The following is a 23105-nucleotide window of genomic DNA, read 5'->3' as shown; positions in this document are numbered from 1 at the left end:
ATTTTTAGCATTGTGCATGAATTCTTAGTGCTTCAAAATTTTGGTGATTGCTAGAATCAATTTCTAAAATTCTGACAAGCATGCTTCAAAATTCTATTTGGAGGCTATTTTCTCAAAACCTTTTTTAATGTGATCAAAATTTAAACAATCCTGAAAAGGTTCCTCCAGTGTAATTTTAGTAAGATGACATGGGTCGTGGGCTTAAATCTTGATCTTCAAGGCCCAATTGTTGCGTATTCGCGCGTAATGATCAATCTTACTGAAGTCTATCCCGTTTCGCGCACTCTCTCTCCCCGCCACTGGTGCTTCCGTCATTTCCTCTGGGCTCTGCAAATCATCTCTTTCCGAATAATCCATTTTCAAATACATGATGCTCCTTTCAATCTCACTGCTTCCCAATTCATCAGCCTCATTCGCCACCGTAGCATTTGCCGTCCCAAAAATTCAAAGTGTTTTCAGGCAGTCCATTCGATTTAAGGTCCATGCCTTCCTAAATAAACCACTGGACTCGAGCTCTGCACCTGCCTCTAATCAACCATCCATACTTGTCGATAGTCTCAGAGTCCTCGAATGGGACAAATTATGCGATTCCGTTGCTTCCTTCGCCGGCACTTCCTTAGGCAAAGTAGCTCTCAAGGTTAACTTCTCCGTGCAATTAATTCTCGTTGTACATATACCTAGCTCATTCGTGTACAAATATTCATGTATTATGTGCAATTTTATGTATGTGCATACTGTCTGTATATACATCTGTACATCGTATATGTAATACAATGTATATGTATACCTGTGTGTGTTTACAAAAGATATATGTGTATACATAATAATATATGATTCTCAAAGGAATTTGTGGTGCAGGAACAACTAGGGTACTTGAATCAAACATTTGAAGATAGTCTCCGACTCTTAGAGGAAACCAATGCCGCTGTTGAGATGAATAAGTACGGCGCCATGATGGAATTTAACGGCATCGATATTGAACTGGTAGGTTCTTAACTTTGTTTATTGTCCATTTATCCCTATGGTGTATATTTTTTTTTAAAAAAAACATTAGTTTGTTTCTTAATAAATCGCAATGAACAAACTGGTGAAACTTATTGTAGTTCAATTTCCTTCTTAAATTGCGAGTGCTGAAAAATCATGTTGTCTGTTTCTTTACTGTTGTTGAAGGTCAAAACTGCCTTACAAGTTGCACGCAGAGGTTTTCCTGTCAGTGGGACTGAAGCAATGAACATTGTAGCGCTACTGCAGTTTGTTGAAATGTTGCAGTCAAATGTCAAAGCTGCAATCAAGCAAGACGCAGAATGGTATCAGCGCTTTATGCCTCTCACAGAAATGGTAATATAATTTCAGTAACAATGAACTTGTCTAAAATTACGTATGGCGCGTTTATCTCCAATTGTTTCTATATCTACTGCAGATTATGGAATTAAACGTAAGCAGATCACTGGTGAGGTTCATACAGCAACTGGTCGATGAAGATGGTTTCGTCAAGGATTCTGCGGTCTGTACTCATTTTTGATGAACTGCTTGGTATTTCTGCAGTTTAACATTTTTGTAGCTTGTCAGAAGCCGTAACGTAAATCACTTTCTTGACATTTTGTTCTAATCTTCTGCCCACGTGCATTGACTCTGTTATTTACTATGGTTATATTTGACTTTTACTAGTCTTATTTGAATTACTTTATTGTTGTAGAGCTCTGCCTTGAAACAATCTCGTGATCAAGTGCGCCTGCTTGAACGAAAGGTAGAGTTCATTCTTTCCCCTTCTAATTGACTGTACGTCAGGGAAATTGGTGGGTATTGCTTTTCAGAAATTTCTTCCCCCTTCAAATATTTGCTTTAGAAATCTTTTATGCAAAATTCAATTTTTTTTTTCAGTTAGTGTATATTTCTGCTCTCGTTTATCATCTGTATATGTCGGTTCATAAGCATGATCTCTTTAGTCGGATTATATTTTAAAATAAAAAACTAGGGTTTAACTATCTTATCATGTGACATGCATAATCTTAAAATAATGGACTTAAGTTGTTATGTCGTTAATCCTTTAGTTGATGCAAAAGGAAGTCGGTGAATCTTTTGGTTGCATATTTGAGCTGACATCCTTAACATTCTTTTTGGTTATACATGGAGGCGGTAAGTACATTCTACCAACAACCTGTAGGTTGTTACCTGGGCGTATATCTTTTCATAGCTAAAATCCTCTTATTCCAGTTAGTAAATGTTATCAATTCATCTCTTTGTGGAGAAAATTACCATGCAGTGAGGCTGATGCAAGTTTGATCTGTTGTCTCTGGGTATGGAGTAGGCATGGTAATAAAGTTTGGTTGTTCTTTGGCACGAGAACATCTAGAAAATGATAGAGGGATTGCAGGAATTATTATCTTTAAGAAAAGCAGAAATTCTTACAAGTGTCAGGAACTATTTGCCACTTTGTTGCACTTCTGTTAGGGGAATACTCACATTGCTGATGGGGTGTGAGATTGGCTGTCCTTTTGATGTTTCCTGCCCCGACACTATCTGCTTGGACACTAACCTATTGCATTCTCTTGTATCTTCAGTTATACCAGTTGATGGAGAGCATAATCAGGAATGGAGTGGAAGAAGCATCTTCTATGGTAACGGCCTTTGTCCTATTCATTCAGTTCCAACTGCACAACTTTAAGTCACTCTAATAACCAACTAGTTTTCCACATATTATTTAGAAACTTGAGCTTTGAATGTGGTAATGAAATAAAACAGTTTCTCTACCTGAGAGTGTGACCTTAACGTTGGATGAGGGTGTGCCTTTCTGGATTTGTCATAGCACCTTGCTAACCTGATATATTTACTCAGGAAGTGAGTGAAATTGATGGCAGATTGTGCATTAGATCAGGATTTAATCAGCGAATGAGCTTTGAGGGACTACTGTTGTCCAGGTGTGTTAATATCTTAAAGTTTCCTCCCTTATTGGGGCTTATGTAAATAATTCTGTATAATGTTTCTAATTTTTTGTGTCTTTTTCTGTCCCTATCTCGAAAGCTCTATGTTGGTAGAACATGCAAAGCAGAAGTTGGTGACATCATTTTTTTGATAAGTAGAAGTTGATGGCATCATAAATTAGGAAATGACATAAGCAAAGAATTACTGCTTTGAGTAAATTCCACAATTCATGAGGAACTTGTCAGAAGCTCTGCTGCTGAAATTGGGTTTGAATTATTCATTTCTTTCATTTCCTTCCTGCAGGAATTCCACAGTTTTATGGCGTCGTCATTCTACTGTTGAGTTATAGTGTGCTTGATATTTTGAAAAATAAAAACAGGTGCTTATTGAAAGGATGAGAAACACGAGCTTCTCAAAACCCTCTGATATGGCATTATCTAATGACCAATTCAAAATCAGTTCTAATTCTCTGAACTGTTTGATAGCTATAAGATTCGTTGCACAAAAACTGGATAAATCCCTTTTACAAGTTGAAGACAAGCTATTAGGAAACTCCTGTAATGGCATTCAATCAGCTGTATAAAATTTGATCTTGTTAAAAAAAGTTTAAAATTCGATGTTCAGGTACTCCAGAAGTGCACCAAAAAAAACATGATATTTTCAATAGGGATGAGATGCTCTACTCTTTTAAGATCTGTTTCTTCCACTCCAAATTATTGTGGGATTACTAGAAAGTGCTGTGAAAAAGTTGCAAAAAGAAGAAAAAAGTGTCTCCCCTGACTTTTTTTTTAAAAATAGAGTCTACCCTGACTTTCTATACAAGAGTTTCTATGAACTGTAACAGGGTTTCATTGATGTTATACAAAAAACAAGCACTCAGAAAATGCTGTGATTAAATACAAAATTGTCGCGGGGTTACTTTCCAAACATCATCTCTCTTTTTTTAATGTTTCTTGTCCTGCTCCAGAAAGGGTTATTCACATTGCCTGGCATATCCAAGCGAATTCCCCTTGAATTAAGCATCATATTCCACTGTCTTGATGCAATTTCAAACTACCACATCTTCTTCTACTTGGCTACTCGGCAAGCACCAACTAGTGTGTTGGGACTTCTTTTTCTCAAATTGTATGCTGTAAGAATATGTAAGAATAGCTTGGAGTGCTCTTGTTTGCTCCAAGAAGGTTGACACTTGGGTGCTGTAGACTCTCAAAGAGCCCCCTCTGGAAAGTCCAGCATTTTCTTTTACAAAAGATTCAAGAGACAGTTCAATGGAGAGTTTCCATTTCCAGCAGCCCTTTCTTCTCCCTCTGATTCTATTAGCAAGTTGGTTATACATTATTGCATCTATGTAAATTCATTTATTTCACTTATTTAAAACAAAATAAGATATTATTCCCTCAGTTAAGCCTAAAAGTCGTAATTATTATATTCAGACAGTGCTTTCTTGGGCCATATAATATTTTACAAGTATTGTGGGGAAAAAAAGAACTGCTGCTAGTTCACCATGGATAAGTTTGACACTATTCACGTCATTAGTTCCTCACCTGTATAGTATTATCCATCATCTCTGAGTGGTGATAGTCAATTTCAGTGCTTCAGGTACTGGAAGTGTTGTAGAACCTCTCTCAGCAGTTCCAATGAATGATGCACTCCAGCAAGCCAAGGCATCTGTGGCAAAGGCTGAAGCTGATGTGCTCTTGAAGATAGCACAGAAGGTTTTGCTTAACTTATGCTTCTCGCTCCCCCCCCCCTCCTGTTGTCTTATATGGATATTAACCAGTGGTTTCTTATTTCTATGCAGATGCAAGAAGAAATTGATAACATAGAAAGCATTTTCAGCATTATGGTTAGGCTAGATGTGGTAGGTTCTATTATTTCGTTTTCGATTATGTTTTCTTCTGATTTCTGTACTTCATTTAAAAGACGATCTATATGATTATTTGATACTATATATGGTACCCAAAACGAGCTTCACATCGGTTGGAGATACATTTTGAAATGGGTTTATAAGGCTCTGAATCCTATACTATTAACAACTTCAGCTTAAGCTTTTGTGTTAAGTGAGAAAGAGATCTAGTTGGATGAACAAGGATGAAACACTATAAGTTGTTCAGTGGCCAGAGTTGCGGCATCCAACAATTGTCCTGTTATACCTTACTGATTGAGTACTACTTTTTTGAGCAGATATATTATGCCGATTGTTACTTTTGCCATTTCTTTATAAAATGTCATAATATGACTGGTAACATCTGAATAATTAAAAGTTCCTAGAAATATTTATTGCTCCTCTTTATTCTTATGTTGTTTCTCCAACTCGAAGATGTTTGACATTGGTGTCTGAGGCCTTCCAATTTAATGCTCTTTGATCTATTATGTCGAGTAGAAAATTGTTCACAAGTTGACCACTTAGTCGGATTTATTTGATGTCACGTATATTTAGTGTTTATTTTATTTTGTTCTGTTCGTGTTTCATTGTCATTCTCATATCCATAGATCAACGCAAGAGCACGATATAGTCTTGCATTTGGAGGTGCTTGTCCAGACTTATATTTGCAACAAGATAAGGATAGCTTTGCAGCTACTGATGCTTCGTTGGAAGCAAGAGCCTCAGTGGCATTGCATCCTACACGGAGGAGATGGACAGTGTATCTACCTAAAGCTTATCATCCTTTATTACTTCAAAAGCATCAGCAGGCTCTACAGAAGGCCATGAAAGATGTCAAGAATGCCAATGCGGTAAGTCACTCTCCATATCACATGCATATGGAACACAGAAAAGTGTTAGATTCTCCTAGCACTTCAAAGGTGCCCTCTTATAGCCTGTCTTTGAAACATGGACAGCTTGCAATATAATCTGGTCGTACTTGCATCAGGCCATCTCTCTTTATGGTGGTTTTTATCTTATTAGATAAAAAAGAATATCCATAAGTTCCCTACATGAATCTCCTTCCATTTGAGTCGGAAGCTAAAAGAGTGCCGAGATTATAGCCGAGTCTCATGAAGTATATAAAGATTTTCTATTAAAAAATTCATTAATTTATCATCACTGCTTTTGTGCCAATGGACCTCCTTTTGGATTTAAGCGTTAGTGATTTGTGCGAGTGGTTAGGATTTAGTAAGATGACGCCTTAGTCTTTTCTCTTTTAACGGTGGGATATGGCTTTTGGTAAGCCTGTTCCACTTCCATCTCTTTTTTTTTTGAGATGGTAACATATTGTATATTATAATAAAATCAGTACATAGGTTGTACTGAAACCATATTTGTAGCCAAAAGAAAAAAACTTGGTCCTCAGGCCTAACAAGATTCTAGGACGTATAGGATTGAAACAGTATGTTCTGCGTAGATCTGTTTACACCAAAAGCAAAAAAGCAAAACACAAGTAAGCTTGATCTTCTGCACAAAGTTTCTTCTGTCCTCAAAACATCTGGAATTCCTTTCTTTCCAGATTGTCCACCAAATACATGATGGGATAGTTCTCCATCTATCTCTGTCTCTTGTTCCAGTTCCATCTTCATCCCAACTGAAAAGAACTTCAGTAATCTTACTAGACATTGTCCAAGCTATGCCCCTGAGATTAATAAAGATGTCAGTTATCTTGCAATGTAAAAATAGATGGCTAACTGTCTCAACATCTTCTCCACATAAGTGACATCTTGAGCACAATTGAATCCCTCTCTTTATAAGATTGTCTTGTGTCAGAACAGCCTCCTTTGCTAGTAACCAAGAAAAACATGCTACCTTATAGGGAATCTTGATTTTCCATATATGCTTCCAAGGCCAGTTATTAATCTGTTGGTTAGCTTGATTCAGGATCTTGTATGCTGCATTCACCTTATAGATGTCACTGTTATTTCCATGCCACCTTATTGTGTCCACCCCACTCTGTAAACCTATGAATCTTTCCAGATGTTTGTAGAAGTCAGTCATTCTAGCCACCTCCCAATCATTCAAACTTCTTCTAAAAACAAGTGTCCATCCTTGGGGGACCACATTTCAGCTACTGTGTTGTGTTGATGTTGTGCCAGAACATACATATGAGGGTATCCTTTAAGCATCCATCTCCCAACCAGTTATCTTTCCAGAAGGAGGTTTTATTGCCATATCTATTCCAATTATTATCTTACATGGCCTCCTTAGAGTTGACCTTCTTTAACTAAATAATGCAACCTTTTTTTATAAGGAAAAAAAGAGGTTGCATTATTTAGTCAAGGAAGGTCTACTCTAAGGTGGCCATATAATGCAACCTGTGAAGTTCATGAAGTCTGAGGGTGAGCCTGGTGGGAGTTCCTAGAAGTGGAAAGTGGATCTCGGTGGAATTTCTTTTGTATTCCTTTCAAATGGTTATAGGTTTGATAGAGAACTTTAAGAAAGTTTTGTTGGGATATAAGTTGTTAGAGACTCTAACTGGATGAAACAGTTACTGCTGCTGTTAACATCTGCGAATAAATTTATATAAGCCTTACTAGAATTGTCAATCTAGAGATGCCATGTCAATGCATCATAACAGCTAGATGCTTTGCAATGTTTTGAATAGCCTTTCTTCTCATACTCTATCATATGTCAGCTCCGTTTGCTGTATTCTCATAGCAGTTTTATGGATTCTCATTGTTGTGATAACTTAGGGTTGATTTTCACTTAGTTGAATTACTTTGAGTTCACAAAGAGTTCGGTTGGTGTTTTGTGTATAGGAAGTTAGGAGGAGGAAGCAGCAGGGAGAAAACATTATTTTGAGAGAAGAAACCAATTCGAATTTACAGTCCTTGGAAGCAAAGGTAATATTTTGAACATGATCACTGAATTTGATGGTGAATGCAAAATTTCCATTGTAGATTAATGAGGTACTTTTTACCTGTTGACTTCAGGTTGCTAAGTTGAAAGAAGAACCTCCAGTTCCTGTTGACATATATGTTGCTCACAACGCCCGAGTTTTGGTTATAACTGGTCCGAATACTGGGGGTAAAACCATTTGCTTGAAGACTGTGGGTTTGGCTGCTTTGATGGCAAAATCTGGTCAGCACAAATACTATATATTTACTTTGTTCATCAAGTCAACAACTCACAAAATGCAAACTTTCCTTAACCTCAATATATCTACTAGACATTATATAATGAAACATCAGAAGTCATCAGTTACCAGTATCTTATACAAAGAGGTAATTGAGCACCTATCAAAACAGGAAAAAAGAGAGGTAGTTTTACTTACTTTCCCAAGGTAAGTTACAGCTAATTTTCCAAGTTATGACTTTCTTTCTCTTATTACTCAATGCCTGTAAACTTTACCCCGTCAGACTAGTTAACAGTCCACATGATCTCTTTTAATGGGTGAAATAGTCAATCAAGACCAACCTTGCCCGGATCTGAAACATCTTAAGTTTGTTTTCTTCTGTTATTACTCTTGCAGTCATCCTTCATTCGTTAATTTCATTTTGCTCACTCTTCAGCAGGACCATCAGTATAGCCAACCTAAACTGGGGTACAAAAATTGTATACATGCCTGACATCCTGTCCATCTTCATTTCTCTGCCTTGATATTATCCTAATATTGAATTAGCATTTCTGCCAAATGATTATTGGCAGTTTCTCTTGGCCATGTTTCTCGTTCCTCCAGAAATCACATGCTACCTATACTAGCGCACCTCGACTATTTCATGAGGCACATGCATCCTCTGACCAGTACATGTTTTGGATAACTCTGCTCACAAAAGGCTTAAACAGATGGGAAAAAAATCACCTAACTTTTTCTTCCCCTATTGGGATTTGATCCCTGGTTCCCATGATCTTCATTCCAGCTTCGTTGACCGTTAGGCTACACCGTTGGGTGCAGCTTTGCACCTAACTTCATTGTTACTGTCTCTCTCTCGACTCTTCATATCACACTTTATTGGCACTGCCTAATTTCTGTATGAAAATCATCTTTGATAATGATAAAGTCACTAATCACATCAAGCTCTCTCAGTACATTTTAGAGGTATAATGAGAAAAGGAAATAAAGCAGGCGATTGCTTAGCAGAATTATGTAATTAAACTTATATTGTGGTGATAGAAGAAGTGCTGGTCCACAAATTGTGGTTGATATTATAACTTCTGATATGCATAATAATCATCTGAATGAAGATATTTCTATTTGAGTAGCTTTTTATAGCTGGTCATATAACTTATGCGAGATTACTTTTGGGAACCTCAAGTACTAATGCTTAATCCTCAACTCAAAACCAACTCTTGAAGGAGGTGACTTTATTGGTCTTTTAGCTTGAAAGCATCTGAAGTTGAATGCCACCGAGTTGGGATTAGTGTTGATTGTTGACTCGTGAAAAAATACTTAGAACTTTTGCCTTTTTTCCTTTTTAAGAAAGTTTGCTCTCAAGTTGAATCGCCTAAGGTGAGCATCATGTATTCAGAACGAAGAAAACGCTGTTTTCTCAAATTATTATCTATATATTTTTTCCTATGTTATTTCAACTTTGTTATTACCATTATTTCTTTTTTGTCATCCTACGATTTCTGTTATGATTTATTCAAGAGGCGCTTATTTCAGTAAGCATATTAGTAGGTAGTACGTTTTCTGAGAACAAAAACTCTAGGTGTTGCACTAAAGTACTTGTGTTTATGTGATCTAATATTGAAGTGCATAACTTTTATAATCGCACTAGATTTGCAGGTCTTTATGTGTTAGCATCAGAACCAGTGAAGATCCCTTGGTTTGATTTTGTATTTGCTGATATTGGTGATGAGCAGTCCTTATCCCAATCACTGTCTACCTTCTCGGGGCATCTGAAACAAATTAGTGTAAGTTAAATGAAGTTCCCTCTGGAAATTTTGGCTTTTCCTTTACTAGCCTGACATGATGTAGCCGAGTAGATTTGTTGCTGCTTACCCTTTTCCTTGAGGATGAACATTTGAAGCTATATAAAATCAAGAAATTATCTAGATTGTACATGTATAAAGGCCCTTGTTTAATTTAAATATCGACCACCATCCTGGTATATGCTCTGTTCCTCTAGTGTAGGAACTATAGATCTGGTTTATATTGCAGCTCTCCAGGAGCAAACCACACGCATAGTAATAATGCGAAGAAAGTGAGCAGTGTCAGCTTAGGTACCCATGTTACATTACCTAAACCTGGTAACTTTTTAGCATGGAAGTTCTTGTCAAATAAAGGGGGAGAGAGGAAGGATTCATTTTGTTTGTTTGAACTCTCAGCAGGTGATTGTTAATTTCAGACAGTCGACTGATTGTGGATAAATGAGGAGCTTGTCTAGTGTGTAGACATTTGTCAAATTTGCTTTTGAACATGAACTGAGAAATTAAACTTTTGCTTGCATGCTACAGTTCCCATAGTGATGCATTGCACCTGCTTTCAGGTGTTATGTGAAAGTGAAATGAAAGCCGGGTTGCTATCAAGTGAAGAAAAAGGGACATAAGACATTTTAGGTATTGAAGGTAAAATTATACCACGAAGTAGCATTGTAGGCCTTCCAAGCCAATTACTGATGGTGACAGAGGGACAGTTAATATTGCTAGGCATAAGATGATGTCATGGAGCTAAGCAAAAGATATACAGGATTAATATGCGCTAAACTATTCCATATGTGAATATTATACCAGCTGTATTACATGGATTCTGGCAGAGGATGTTTGGTATATTGGTAGCAAAAGATTTTGGCATAATGAATCTGCTGATTTAAGAGTCAAAATTGATAATGAAGAAATTGAAGACCTAGTCAAGATAGTACCTGTGGAACAGTGGCGAAGCCAGGAAATTCAATAAGGGTGTTCAAAGTCTATTTTTTAATCAAATACAAGTAATATTTTACCCTAGTACATAGTATAATTTTTCGGCGAAGGGTGTTCAGTTGAGCACCCTTGGCCATACATAGCTTTGCCCTTGCTGTGGAAAGTAGATTCATATTTGAAATGGTATGAGCTTAATCAAGGAAGGTGTGTTAATCCACCTATTGAGAAAAGGGATATTACAAGAAATGAATAGGAAGAGCCAAAGAGGAGGGTCCAAAGTTACAACCGATATAGCTGTACTCCCTCTGTTCTGAATTTCACTTACATAATTCAATATTTTGACGTTCAAGTTGATTACACTTGTCATCATTTCCAGTATGGTGGTTCAAGGACTTTGTTTTCTTTTTTTAAAGAAAAAGAACACTTTAGAAATTTATAAATGATAAAACTGTCAGTATCTGAATTCAAAATATTGGAAGGTGTTTGATAACTTAGGGGCATATTAGTCTGTCAAAAGCTAACTAGGTTGAATGAACTGGGACAGAAGGTGAAAGAAAACATTAGATAATAACTTTGGCTAAATAGTGAACATCCCTGGATGGAGCTGACAGAAAAAAAAAACAGATTATCTGTTAGTGATATAAAGAAGATAATGCTTAGCTGACTGGCATGTTATATCCAAGCTGTAACCATGCAGATGGACTAAGCATTCTGTATTGCTACCGTGTATACTTACTGAATCAGTTGATATAGTTATAAGATCCTTAATGTTATAATAGGTTGTTTCTGCTTCCTAGGGATTCTTTAGCATCTCGCACAGGAGGCCTGTTGTACCAGGCTATCAGCTACATTGATGGATTGATTTAGCGGAATTTGGCTCATAGTACTTTAATGATTGTATGGGGTGCTAAATCTTTGTCCAATATTAGATTATTTGTTGTCCATGATTCTCGATGCTTTTGCCAAAAAAGAAAAAAGAATTAGGAAAGCTTGATTCCCTTTTCAAATGCTCTTTGACTTTCTTTTCCTAAGGTCTTCTTTTTCCCGAGGTCAATATTCAAACTAATCTTAGGAAATTTTGAGGTCGAATCTTTAATGCAAAATGTAATACTCCCTCCGTTCCAGTTTATGTGAACCTATTTCCTTTTTAGTCCGTTCCAAAAAGAATGACCCCTTTCTAAATTTGGAAACAATTTTGCTTAAACTTACAATTCTACCCTTAATGAGAAGCTTTTATAACCACACAAATACTCTGGGCCCCTTTTTGACTTGTTTAGGACCACAAATTCCAAAAGTCTTCATTTTTTCTTAAACTCCGTGCCCAGTCAAACAGGTTCACATAAATTGGAACGGAGGGAGTATAAGCTTAAATTTACTGTCACCATTCTTGATCAAAGACAAATCCAATTCAGTGCATTTATCAATTTGTTGAACTCTTGAATGAGTCTCTACTCTTTAGTGATATTATTGGCAATTATTCTCCAGCTACAGTTAATGTCATTTGAAGTGTTCCTTTAAATCCAAATGCAAAAATTTTATATAATTTTTTTGTCCAAATCTGCAGAAAATCCGGTCTCACTCAACAGACATGTCACTTGTGCTATTAGATGAAGTATGTACTGGGATTTCAGCAGTTATTCATTTGTTCTTTCAGAGGCACAGCCATATTGTTGCTATGAACAAGTAAAATTATTCATGGAAAGTATGGACATTTTCCTTCGTAAAGAAAGTGTGTATTCTTTATCTTGTAGGTAGGGGCGGGGACAAATCCTCTAGAAGGAGCTGCACTTGGGATGTCATTACTGGAATCTTTTGCAGAAGCTGGGAGTTTGTTGACTATAGCTACAACACATCATGGAGAACTTAAAACCCTTAAATACAGGTGCTCAATGCTAAGATGGAGCTTTTATATGAGACAAAAGACTCACCTCCTCTAACATCTTGGTGCTACAATGAACTTGACAGCAATCATGCCTTTGAAAATGCATGTATGGAGTTTGACGAAATGAAGTTGAAACCAACCTATAGGATTCTTTGGGGAATACCAGGTTGTCCTTGTATCCATGTGCTAGTTTCTTGATTAGCTTGGAGTTTCTTACCTATGACTAATAATAGGATGTCATGTTACTTCTGTGGTGAAAAGAAGAGAAGAAATACTTCTTACTTGGGCTTAGAAAAAAAAAAGATGATACCTCTTTGGTCTCAGATCAAATATTTCAGGGTCACAATCTCAATGTCATAAAGTATTATTGAAATGCAGTTTTCCTATTTATTATACTTCTCTACTGTTATACTTTAGCCTGTTGTTGAAAACCTATACACTTCCAATCATCAACAGATATTCCTCAGATAACCCCGTTTTCATCTCATCATAGAAATAGTACCAAGTAAAACCATGGTATACTCTCTAATCAATCAATTTGTACACTGTTATTTAATAACCATGGAGTTTTGGGATTGCACTGTTCTGTACAAATAAATATGCAGATATTCTATGATAAATTGTTTATTCTGGTTCAAATATACTTTGCACTATCACATATGTAAATACTCACTCCATCTCCAAAAACTGGACCTACTTAGTAGTTGTAGAGTCAAGAGCGAGCTTGTTTCATCGCGATCCTTTTATTGTTTCTTGTATTTTGAACTCTTGCATATGTGTTTAAAATTTCTTCTTATGCAGTTTCCACATCTGCACAATTCAAATTAATAGACATTTGAACCGGGACCGGGTTAAGCCGATGCACTCCATATTCAGTTACCTTTTTATGTGACCGGTGAAAGGGCCAGGGGTGCAATGACAAGAGAAATCAGGGATAACTGCATATTGTATTATCAATTGACAAATTTCGGAGGATATTCTCTCCATTCATGGAATTTTTAAAAATCTACAATAGATAGTTTTTGATGCTTTGATGTCTTCTTAACATTAGGTGATCTTGTCATTGAGTTTTTTGGTAGTATCTCTTATTTTCAGACTTCTCCAACTGCAGGACGTTCAAATGCGATCAATATAGCCGAAAGGCTCAGGATACCTGATGTCATTGTGCACAAGGCTCGTGAACTTTACGGAGCTGCTAGTGCAGAAATCAATGAGGTACTTGCATATGATACCATTAACTTTGTATTCAGGATTTGATACTTGTAATTGATAAAAGATTTGCGTGTAATCTTAGTAGTCTGCCTTATATCGCTAATGTGCACATATCCTTTAATTTTTGTTCCATATATAGATGGCTTACCAAGATCCTAGATTTATTGCCACTCTGTAGAAACATCTGTACCAAGAAATTTGCTGACCTTTGTTTAGCTTCTATTGATTTTGGTTTCATTAATAATTTCAATTGGTACTGGAAATTAAAAGTTCCTTTCTTATCTTATGCACTAGTGTTAGAATTATGCACAAGAAAAGGATTTAGTTCAAACGCAATGCAAGTAATTCCTTATGACATCATATTTGCGCATCTGAACATGCATGAATTTTCTTTTTCTTTATCACTTCGATTTGTAAAGACTAGCAAGTGCTTTTCTCAGAGGTTTAATTAACATTGTACTGCAGGTTATACTTGACATGGAGAGATTTAAGCAGAACTTTCATGAGCAAGTTCGTGAATCACAACATCTTCTGAAGTGAGGATCCTTTGCTTACCTTAGCTGAATTGGCATGAAATTTCATCCAAAAAGCAATCTCCACTTTAATGCTGAATTCCATATAGCCTCAGAATTCACCAAAATAGATTTATCCTCCTCATGCAGTAGTTTTGGTCGTTGAAACTGTTTCAAGATTGATTTGGTTCCATTATAGATCTCAATTTCTCTGCATGGTAGGTATTTAGCATGAGGATCTGATCCAACCTAATCAAGGAGAAACAAGCTAAATGAAGTAAATCACGACACTCTATGGTAATAAGATACTTTGTCCCTTGGTAGTGCGATAGCGTAATAATAGTTAGCATCTACTTGAACCTAAGATGCTAGAGTGAGAGAAATGTGTGTGTGGATAGAGAAAAAGGGAAGATATGAGGTAGTAGAAGGTAATTGTTATATGGTAACTACGGTAATTCTCACCTGCAAAAGCAGGGAAATAGCGATAAAAGTCTGGCTTGGTCTGCATAAGAAGAGTGCAAATCATGAAAGTTATGGTGTTGGGGGGCAGTAGTTGGTGGAATGTTTACCGGTGGCGGATTTGGTGGAAGTTTGATGGAAAGGGTTTCAGGTTGAGCTTGATTTATGGTCTGTTAGATATACTGATGGTGGCCGGAAAATTTTGTGAAAGCAGTTCTAATCAATGCTATTACTAGAATTCCGCTGTTGCATTTTACATTCAATTAGTTTCACCATCTTGAATGAAATCAGCAAGAAAGAATAAAGGAAAGAGAAACATAGAAAGCCAAGGAAAGTAAATGAATTGTTTCCAATGTTGGAAAGTGTGGAATTCCTGTCCAGTTTTGTGTGCCAGTGGCTCTTGTAAGCACAAAGGTTAGATTGTCTGTCTCGTTAATCATAGATTCATATCCTACAGTTCTTCAATGTATGAGTAATAGTTAATACCATTGCATCCTTATTCATAACATTTAGGATTAGAAAGAAACAAAGAAGTTTAGTACTTGCATGATGTAATTAGCAATGGTGTTTGTCATCTGTCAATATTAATCCCTTCTAATTTTGTCCACTTGAAAAATAATCTCCTTTACTTTCCATCTGAGATACCAGACAAGGAAAAAGGGTAAATACTTCCAGAAGGGAGGAAATCCATCAACCCCTCCATTCTTCATCCTTCCCCCTTTTTGTTAGGATTTCCTTTTGGCTGAGGCAGAAAAGGAAAAAGGAAGGGCGTGATGATGATTGTACCTTGTCCCTTTACTTGCACTAAGTGGATCTCTCTGTTCCCTTTCTAGTTGACTGGCATGTATGTAGAGGAAAATGGAGAACCTCATTTTCTAATAAGAAATTTGTTTAACAGGGAGCTGCTGCTTCATTGCACTTTCTCACCGTCTTATTATATGTGACGGTATTTGATTACACAGTGTGTAAGATTTTAATTTGACTGATTGCATTAGTGATAGTGGAAGAAAAATATTAAATGATGGTTGAAAAGTTAGTTTGATTGGAAAGGCATCATATCAAAGTTCAGATTTTAAAACTTCCTCTTTATAGAAATAAGTTGGAACTTCGTAAAATGAAAAGAGTGTCATATGAATTGAAACAAAGGGAGTAACTTCATCTGATGGGGATCTCTGCTGGTCCTTTACAGTTTTAGAAGTTTGCTATGATTTAGAAGATTTCACATTTCATTTCTTCAAGGATTGTGTTTTAAGGAAGCCTTTAGGTCTTTTTTCTTGCAGTAAACTGATTATTGAAAATTTACTTTCTCACATGTATTTGTCCTCTGTCGATTTGGTTTAGGCTCACTAGAGGTCTCCATAACAAGTTGCTTTTAGCCAGAAAGAAAGTGAAAGAACACAGCATTAATCAAAGATATAGAAAGGTACATGAAATATCTGAGGCAGCAGCAGCAGCACGATCTTCCATTCACAAGATAGCACGAGAATATCGTGCAGTTTCAAGTCAACCATCCCAGAAAATATTGGAAAGTAATGGACACACATCAGCTACGAAGAGTGAAGCTAAAGAGGAAAAAAGTAAAATTTCAGAGGCTACTTCTCCTGTGTTCTCTGCCAGTACATCCAGGTTACCTGTTTCAGGTAACATAACATTCCTCTTTTTTTTCTCCTTTTTTTTCTTTTTTGAGGTGATCATCCATTTTTTGTCAACGGTTTGCGAGCTTATATTATGTTTCCTTTATTTTACATGGGTCAAATATCTACAACTGTTGGTAATTATTGTTTTGCCTATGTTGCAGAAAGAAGGAAACTTCCAAGTGTTGGTGATTCAGTCCTTGTTCCTTCACTTAATAAGCAAGCTTTAGTCCTAAAAGTGGATCCTTCTAGAGAAGAACTATTAGTACAAGCTGGTAACATGAAGCTTAAGCTTAAATTAACAGATGTATTGGCCAGGTAGGCTTTTCACATCTCCCTCATGCAGTAAGAAGTATCCTTGGGACTGGCACTTGAAACCCAGTTTCTCGCCACCTCTCAATTGGTATGAAAGAACAGTTAGGCTTGCTAAACGTGGAGTAAGAATGGTTGATGGGTATATGTTCTCACTATTCCGTTTTAATAATAAATTAGTGCAGTAGACTGCGGACATATTTGAATAGCCCGAGCATTTTTTTTTTTTTTTGGGGGTCATAAGGTGTCAAGTGCTAAAGAAACATCCGTCAACCCTTACCTGAGCTTATATCCAGTTACCCGAGATGTATGCCATGCTATTTGACTAGGTACTTTTACCATTGAGATCTTTTCAATGAGGAAATGTACTCAAAGTTTGCAGCTGCGCCATTCTCATGATGTTTTGGCGTTTTAAAGGGGGGAGAAGGTTCCTTCAAAGAATATGCCCAATGTTAGTAAGCAAGCAATAACTTCTAGCAAATACACATCGTCACATGCGAGGCAGCGTGGCAGGGCCAAATATGGAACTTTGCTGAGGTTGCTATGTGGGTGATGCCAACGTTGTGGGGAACTTCTGATTGGTCCTCATTCAGTACTTATTGGTTTGAGCTTGTCAAGTCAACTGCTAGATTCTGATTTCTGAGTAACATTATCAATTCTTTTGCACTAGGTTGCTTAGTTGCCTCGGCAGTTGTGTGTACTTGTTAACTCCGTTGTCCGCAAAAAGGTACAGAATTTTATACTTTCCACTTCCCTAAATGATATTAAAGCTACCTAATTAATATAGTCGCTATTCCCTGTCTCCACCTTTAATATTCGATTTTGACTGCAGATGAAGAGTGTGAAGTCCTCACATGCATAGTCGTCGGTTTTACTTCAATTAGGTAATTACTCATTAACCTAAATGCCTGGTGACGACTTGGAGCATACGTTTTGTATGCCCTAAAACAAATGTATGCTAAAACAATATAAGCAGCAAAAATGTATGCCCTGCATTTCGATAATATGAGACTTGGAGCATACGTTTTGTATTCAAGGTTCTGCCATCACATAAATAAAAGAAGTGCAACTTGGATTGCGAGGCGACGTTCTTAACTGGAGTACAGAAGAGATTGAGGAATTCCGTCTTATTGTTCTACCTAAGTGTAGCTCTTAAAAGTACAGAACATAACTGAAGCACATTACTGAAGGTACACAAACATCAGTTCGATGCAACTTGGATTGAATCTAAACCGCTCTATCTAAGGACCCGTTTGGCCATAGATTTTGCCAATTTAAACTTGGTTTTATTTGGCAAACACATGTTTGGCCATAAATTTTGCCTACATTTTAGTCAAATCACAAGTCCCAAATCCCAAAATCAGCTCAATAGCTGGTTTTGGGCCAAAATATCACTATTATATTTTTTAAAAATTGTTCCAAACTTTTGTATTTTTTAAAAGAGCCCACCATTTATTATTTTGTAACGATGTTGCTTCGTCTTCTCGGTCATCTGATGGTGTATCATGTAATTCATTATAAAAATGATAATTTTGTGTCAAATTTATTTATGTTCAGGACTATGGTTTGCGATAATATAATGAATGTTATTGATAATGGTACTGTTGGGTATTTGTGATAGTTTTTAGAATTTGTAGGTATAAGTCATGTTTCATGTTTTTCCAAATCAAGCTTCACCCAAAACAGATGTTCAAACACATTTTCATCTTCAAACCAAACTTCACCCAAATCAGATTTTTCAGAATAAATTTGAAAATCTATGGTCAAACGCTAGCTAAGTTTATTCAAGATTTTCAGCTGCGCCAATATGGCCGATGCTAGTAATTCCATTGTCACATGCGACTGCGAGGCAGTGTGGCCAAAATATGGGATTGCTCTGTCGATCCTATCGTGATGGAGAACTTCTGATTGCTCGTCGTTCTGTCGCTCTTACATTTATTTGAGTATGCCAAATTTGACAAAAGTCAGCTGCTAGATTCTGAGTGACATTATAGTCCATTTATTTGCGCTAGGTTTGCTTAGTTGCCTCGATAGGTGGGTACTTATTTACTCCTTGTCTAACAAAAGGTAGAGAATATTAGTATTATACGTACTACTTACCACCATTCCGTAGATGAAGTTGACATCAACCTAATTGATTAATTAGTCGCGCAATATTTCCTATTTTTATCTTTAACTAGTAAATATTTACGACATGATATTTTTTCTAATACCTAAATATTAAAAGAGTTGCCGATAGTAGACAATTTTGTATCTCCATCTCAATTATTTTTTAAAAATTTCTAGTTGATACGTTTAGTAAAGTACTTCTATTTTCACAATTTAGGAAATTTAATAAGTCTATATATAAGTAATATTTTACTTTTCTTTACCTTTATAAAAAGATAAAAAAAAATAGTTCTAATTCTTGAAATACCAACAAAAATAAAAGCAAAAACAACTTATCATTTACTACTTCCCATTACCTTGACATTTTTGAATTCCCCGTCTCCCTTTTTGTCATTTTTCTTGTTGATAATCTACCTTTGATTTTTTTAAAATCTTTTTTTCTATCGTTTTTTATTTTGATATTTTTTTTCATGTACTCCTACCTTATATTTATTTTAATTAATTCCAACATTATCTTCCCGTTCCCACCTTTTCTCAGTTTCTTTTCATTTTTTTCACCTTGCTTTCCTTTTTTTTTTTTCTTCTTCCTTTCTTCTCGTACTCATATCATTCAATTCATCCAGCAAAATAAAAAATCAATATCCTTCCTTAAATAATGTAAGTCAAATCCCCTTTCTGCTCTTACTAATTAAGTCATTATATCTCTTGATCAATTTTTTCGTATATTATATTTTTATTATATAAAAAAAAAGTCAAAAATCACTTTGTAAGTAATCTTAATTATACCTCTCACTCATCCTTTCTCACACACATCTCTTTATAAAAGTAATCTGATATTAAAAATAAAAGTTAGACATTTAAATGTTTAACAAAATATAGTATAAGTTGTATCCAAAATACACTTTTTTTTTTCTTGTTTCATTTCTTTTCTATTATTTCACACTCTTTAATTCTTCCATAAAATCAGAAATCATTATCCTTCCTTAAAAAACCAAATCAACAATCCCCTTCTTACCAATCTTATGAAAATTTTTACATCCAAAAAAAAAGCAAAACTATTAAATATGAACTCACACTACAATTACAAGCCTGCAACGGATTAAGAGTAACAAAATATACATACATCATTGATGATAGCGTCTTCATCAAGCTTGTATTTGACTCCCCAAATACTATCATTTGTAGCGACATATGTTATTATCTTCCCCATTCCTTTTTCTCTTGGAAGCCTGCAGCAGATTAATAGTAGCAACGGGAGGAAAAAAAAAGATTTTTCTATAGAGTGCTTCAAATAAAAAGGAGAGAATGAAAATGAATGATTATAGATGAAAAGAAGAGAGTTATGTGATTGAGAAGAAATGCTTAGTATTTATAGTAACCAAAAGAAAAAAGCTTACCAATACAATTGATAACTTGAGTAATAGGAATGGATAGTAACGTATTTGAGCAATTATTGTAGTATAATTAGCATTATGATATTATTGCTTATGTCACAACTGTAATTTAATTGCAGAAAACATATATTTATTAGAAAAATAAGAGAAAGGGCAAAAAATTGAGAAAAAAGATAAGTATTTTTCTTTGCCAAAGACAGGTGCAGTATTCTTTTTCACTCCTTTATTTATATAGATATATAGATATATGACTCAACATGTATGTGCACATGACATGAAGCCAAAGTCATTTTTTGTCGTTTAAGGTTTTATTTGTAAATATTTGATTAAAATTATCTTTATTTCCTCCTCAAATGAGATATTAATGACAATGTACTCTCTTGTGGTAATAAGGTATATTTGAAGTAAATTAATACTCCATCCTTTTTCTTTTGCGCCGAATTTGTTTAACTAAATGACAAATAATTATGACCCCAGACTAGTAAATAAAAAATAAATAAGGACTGAAAGTGTCCTTAAGACTTGGAGCATACGTTTCGTATTCGAGGTTGTCCCATCAGTCCATCACATTAGTATTATAATAGTCAGTACCTTCAATAAAAAAATTGCAACTTGGACTTTGTTAACTGAACAGAACATAACAAAATTGCACATTACTGAATATGCTATTACAACTTGGATTGAATCTAAACTGCTACTCTCTCTGTGTGGGTGTCGACATCAGTTGCTGCAACCCACCCAAAATCCGAACTACCATCCAGGAAATAAAGCATAAAAACAAGGAAAATACAGCAGAGGAACATAGGAATAGGGCCAAAGATCCACAAAAATAGAGGAAACGAAAAGTAAAATGCGCGCAGTCCAAGTGACCAGAAATAGCTGCCTCGATTCACTGTCCTCCCTACATATTCCGCCGTCACAATATGTCTTGAACAATCCAACTTCTTGTAAGGCACGTTAATAAGTATACTAGCGTGACTATAATACCTAATTGATTGCACGTTAAACAAAAATGCAACCATAAAACATACCAATATAGAGAAGAATTTAATTGATAAGCAAAGATCGCTCTTATCGCCGTAAACATGAAATCCGATAGAACGACCTTTGCTTCCGCCAGTCATTAAGACGGCGATTAGGGAACTAAGCATAATAGCAGTAGATGCTAAAAGGGTTGACGCCATTATGTTGTTCCTTAACGTTTGTACTGCTAGAACTCCATTCTTGGACGAGTCCTGCACTATCATTCATTGATTTATTAGAAATTTCAAAATATTACTCTACGATATAATTTGATTCAATATAAAGTCTAAATCCAAATATAAATTAAAGGTATAATTCTTTATAAAATAAACTTATAAAAAGTGTCATACAAATCAAGACAGAAACAGAAGTAGTCCGTAGTAGTATATAAAAACTAGTTGGTGCAAAAGTTTGCCTCAGCCGAGGTCTCTAAAAACAGTCTCTTAAGTGGTGGGAGTGTGTGAACAAAGTCTCACGTATAATGTAGGAAAAAAAGAAGCTACTTATAAGGAGTTGCATACAGACAATGATGTGAGGCTTTTTTCGAAAAAACCGAATTTGATATGAAGCGAACAATATCGCACCTTATTAAGAGTATCTTTGGGTCATTTTAGCCCAACAGTAAGCTCTGTATAGACAGAGCCCTCCCCACATGGTTGCAACAGTTTGCATGTTGTTGTTGTGGTGCAACAGTTTCTAATTAAACACGTATACATGGTTGCATGCAACAATTATCTCTGGGAAGAAGATTAAATGGATTGGAATTAGTAAATGAAAGGGAAATTAGACGAATTTACCTCCATCATAGCACGAACCCAGAAGTGACGATTAATGGAATTAATGCCGATAACCGTACGATTAGGGTGTTTAAGAATGCGATTAAGAAGCCATATGTGATAAGCCACCATAAATAGCAATCCTACTGGTACCAAGACATAATCCAGAATTTCTTTCTCCATTCGAATGGAGTTTCGATTTGAAGTGACAAATCTCTAAAGTGAATGTATTGGTCTCCACTATTCTTGTTTGGCCTTAGCTTTTTATTGTGCTGTAAATTTGTGTAATCTAATTCTACTACTCCCATGCCTTAAATGGAGGGAGAGGGAGAGGGAGAGGGAGAGTCCAATTGTGACACGAATCTCACTAGCTACCTCGGCTTTTGAGTAGTTGAGTGGTGTACTGGTGCCTCGTAATTCGACTAAAAATTAATATCAGCAAAAGTGTAACTCTTTAGTTAATTTATTTATTCTTTTCTGACAAACAAAAGTCAGATCTAGTAGGCGTAAGAGAAAGTTCAGGGAAAAGAACAAAACGTATATTCTTGGTTCCCTATTTTACTAATCTACTGATTTATTATGTGGTACTAGTTACTACTTTATCCTATCTCAATTTATGTGGCAGAGTTAGGATTACGAGAGTTAAAAAAAGTTTTTCTTTAACTGTAATAATTTTATATGTCTTTTAGATATTTTGAGTTATTAATTATGTAATTTATAGTATTGCTTATGTAGTTTCCAAATATATAATGGTTCTTAATTTTTCTTTCTATACAATATTTGAAACTTATTTATTAAAATTATCCAAATTTTATATATTACCAGCCCTAAATAAATTTTTCTTACAATTTATATACAATATTTTATTAGTGTCTTAAATTAGAAGATTCTTTGCTTGGAAAATGACGTAACTGAAGGAAACGAAATTCGCATTGTCCTTCCATATGAATAAGACTCCTTCGAGTTGTGTGTTATCTATGTTAAGCCATAATTAGCGCAACTCCTCTCTCTTTGCCACAATTACCTATTTTAAGAAAAGAATAATGTATGGTATAACAACATACAAATTAAAAATAAATTTCGTACAAATTTAATACAAAATTTGTTATATCTACAACAACATACATACTAAAAA

At 35.5% G+C, this 23105-nt stretch overlaps 2 protein-coding genes across 5 annotated transcripts; one reads left to right on the top strand and one right to left on the bottom strand.

Moving 5' to 3' along the window:
• The first annotated feature begins 231 nt into the window (after positions 1-231).
• Positions 232-17751, top strand: LOC107776753 (uncharacterized). Of its 4 annotated transcripts, none has more exons than XR_001646046.2 (21): positions 232-637; positions 859-984; positions 1171-1338; positions 1421-1504; positions 1697-1747; positions 2562-2618; positions 2836-2918; positions 4514-4637; positions 4724-4783; positions 5416-5658; positions 7612-7695; positions 7786-7933; positions 9582-9709; positions 12222-12269; positions 12409-12539; positions 12623-12705; positions 13651-13754; positions 14217-14287; positions 16064-16362; positions 16521-17395; positions 17501-17751. XR_001646046.2 is itself a non-coding variant. In XM_016596736.2 (20 exons), exons 1-20 carry the CDS (start codon positions 368-370, stop codon positions 16676-16678), a joined length of 2520 nt encoding a protein of 839 aa, XP_016452222.2. In that variant the 5' UTR covers positions 232-367; the 3' UTR covers positions 16679-17470. The 4 variants fall into 4 exon arrangements, 1 of the variants encoding a protein (XP_016452222.2); XR_012708706.1 differs by lacking the exon at positions 17501-17751 and adding an exon at positions 14486-15136 and having other exon boundaries at positions 16521-17470; XM_016596736.2 differs by lacking the exon at positions 17501-17751 and having other exon boundaries at positions 16521-17470.
• Positions 17752-20759: 3008 nt separating this feature from the next.
• LOC107776674 (uncharacterized) lies at positions 20760-22285 on the bottom strand. The gene is made up of 2 exons (XM_016596604.2): positions 21992-22285; positions 20760-21406 (listed from the first exon to the last, which is right to left on the bottom strand). The coding sequence occupies exons 1-2, from the start codon at positions 22151-22153 to the stop codon at positions 20858-20860; spliced, it is 711 nt and encodes a 236-aa protein (XP_016452090.1). The 5' UTR covers positions 22154-22285; the 3' UTR covers positions 20760-20857.
• Between the last annotated feature and the right edge of the window lie 820 nt (positions 22286-23105).

The sequence above is a fragment of the Nicotiana tabacum genome, chromosome 4, assembly GCF_000715075.1.
Source record: "Nicotiana tabacum cultivar K326 chromosome 4, ASM71507v2, whole genome shotgun sequence".
In the NCBI taxonomy this organism is placed as follows: Eukaryota; Viridiplantae; Streptophyta; class Magnoliopsida; order Solanales; family Solanaceae; genus Nicotiana; species Nicotiana tabacum.
This window is presented reverse-complemented; position numbering and strand designations above follow the sequence as displayed.

Coding starts and splice junctions, on each gene's coding strand:
- LOC107776674 (XM_016596604.2), bottom strand. CDS start 22,153: ATGGAGAAAGAAATTCTGGATTATGTCTTGGTACCAGTAGGATTGCTA. Junction 21,407..21,991: donor GGGTTCGTGCTATGATGGAG/GTAAATTCGTCT, acceptor ATGATAGTGCAG/GACTCGTCCAAGAATGGAGT.
- LOC107776753 (XM_016596736.2), top strand. CDS start 368: ATGATGCTCCTTTCAATCTCACTGCTTCCCAATTCATCAGCCTCATTC. Junction 1,748..2,561: donor TGCGCCTGCTTGAACGAAAG/GTAGAGTTCATT, acceptor TTGTATCTTCAG/TTATACCAGTTGATGGAGAG. Junction 4,784..5,415: donor TTATGGTTAGGCTAGATGTG/GTAGGTTCTATT, acceptor TCATATCCATAG/ATCAACGCAAGAGCACGATA.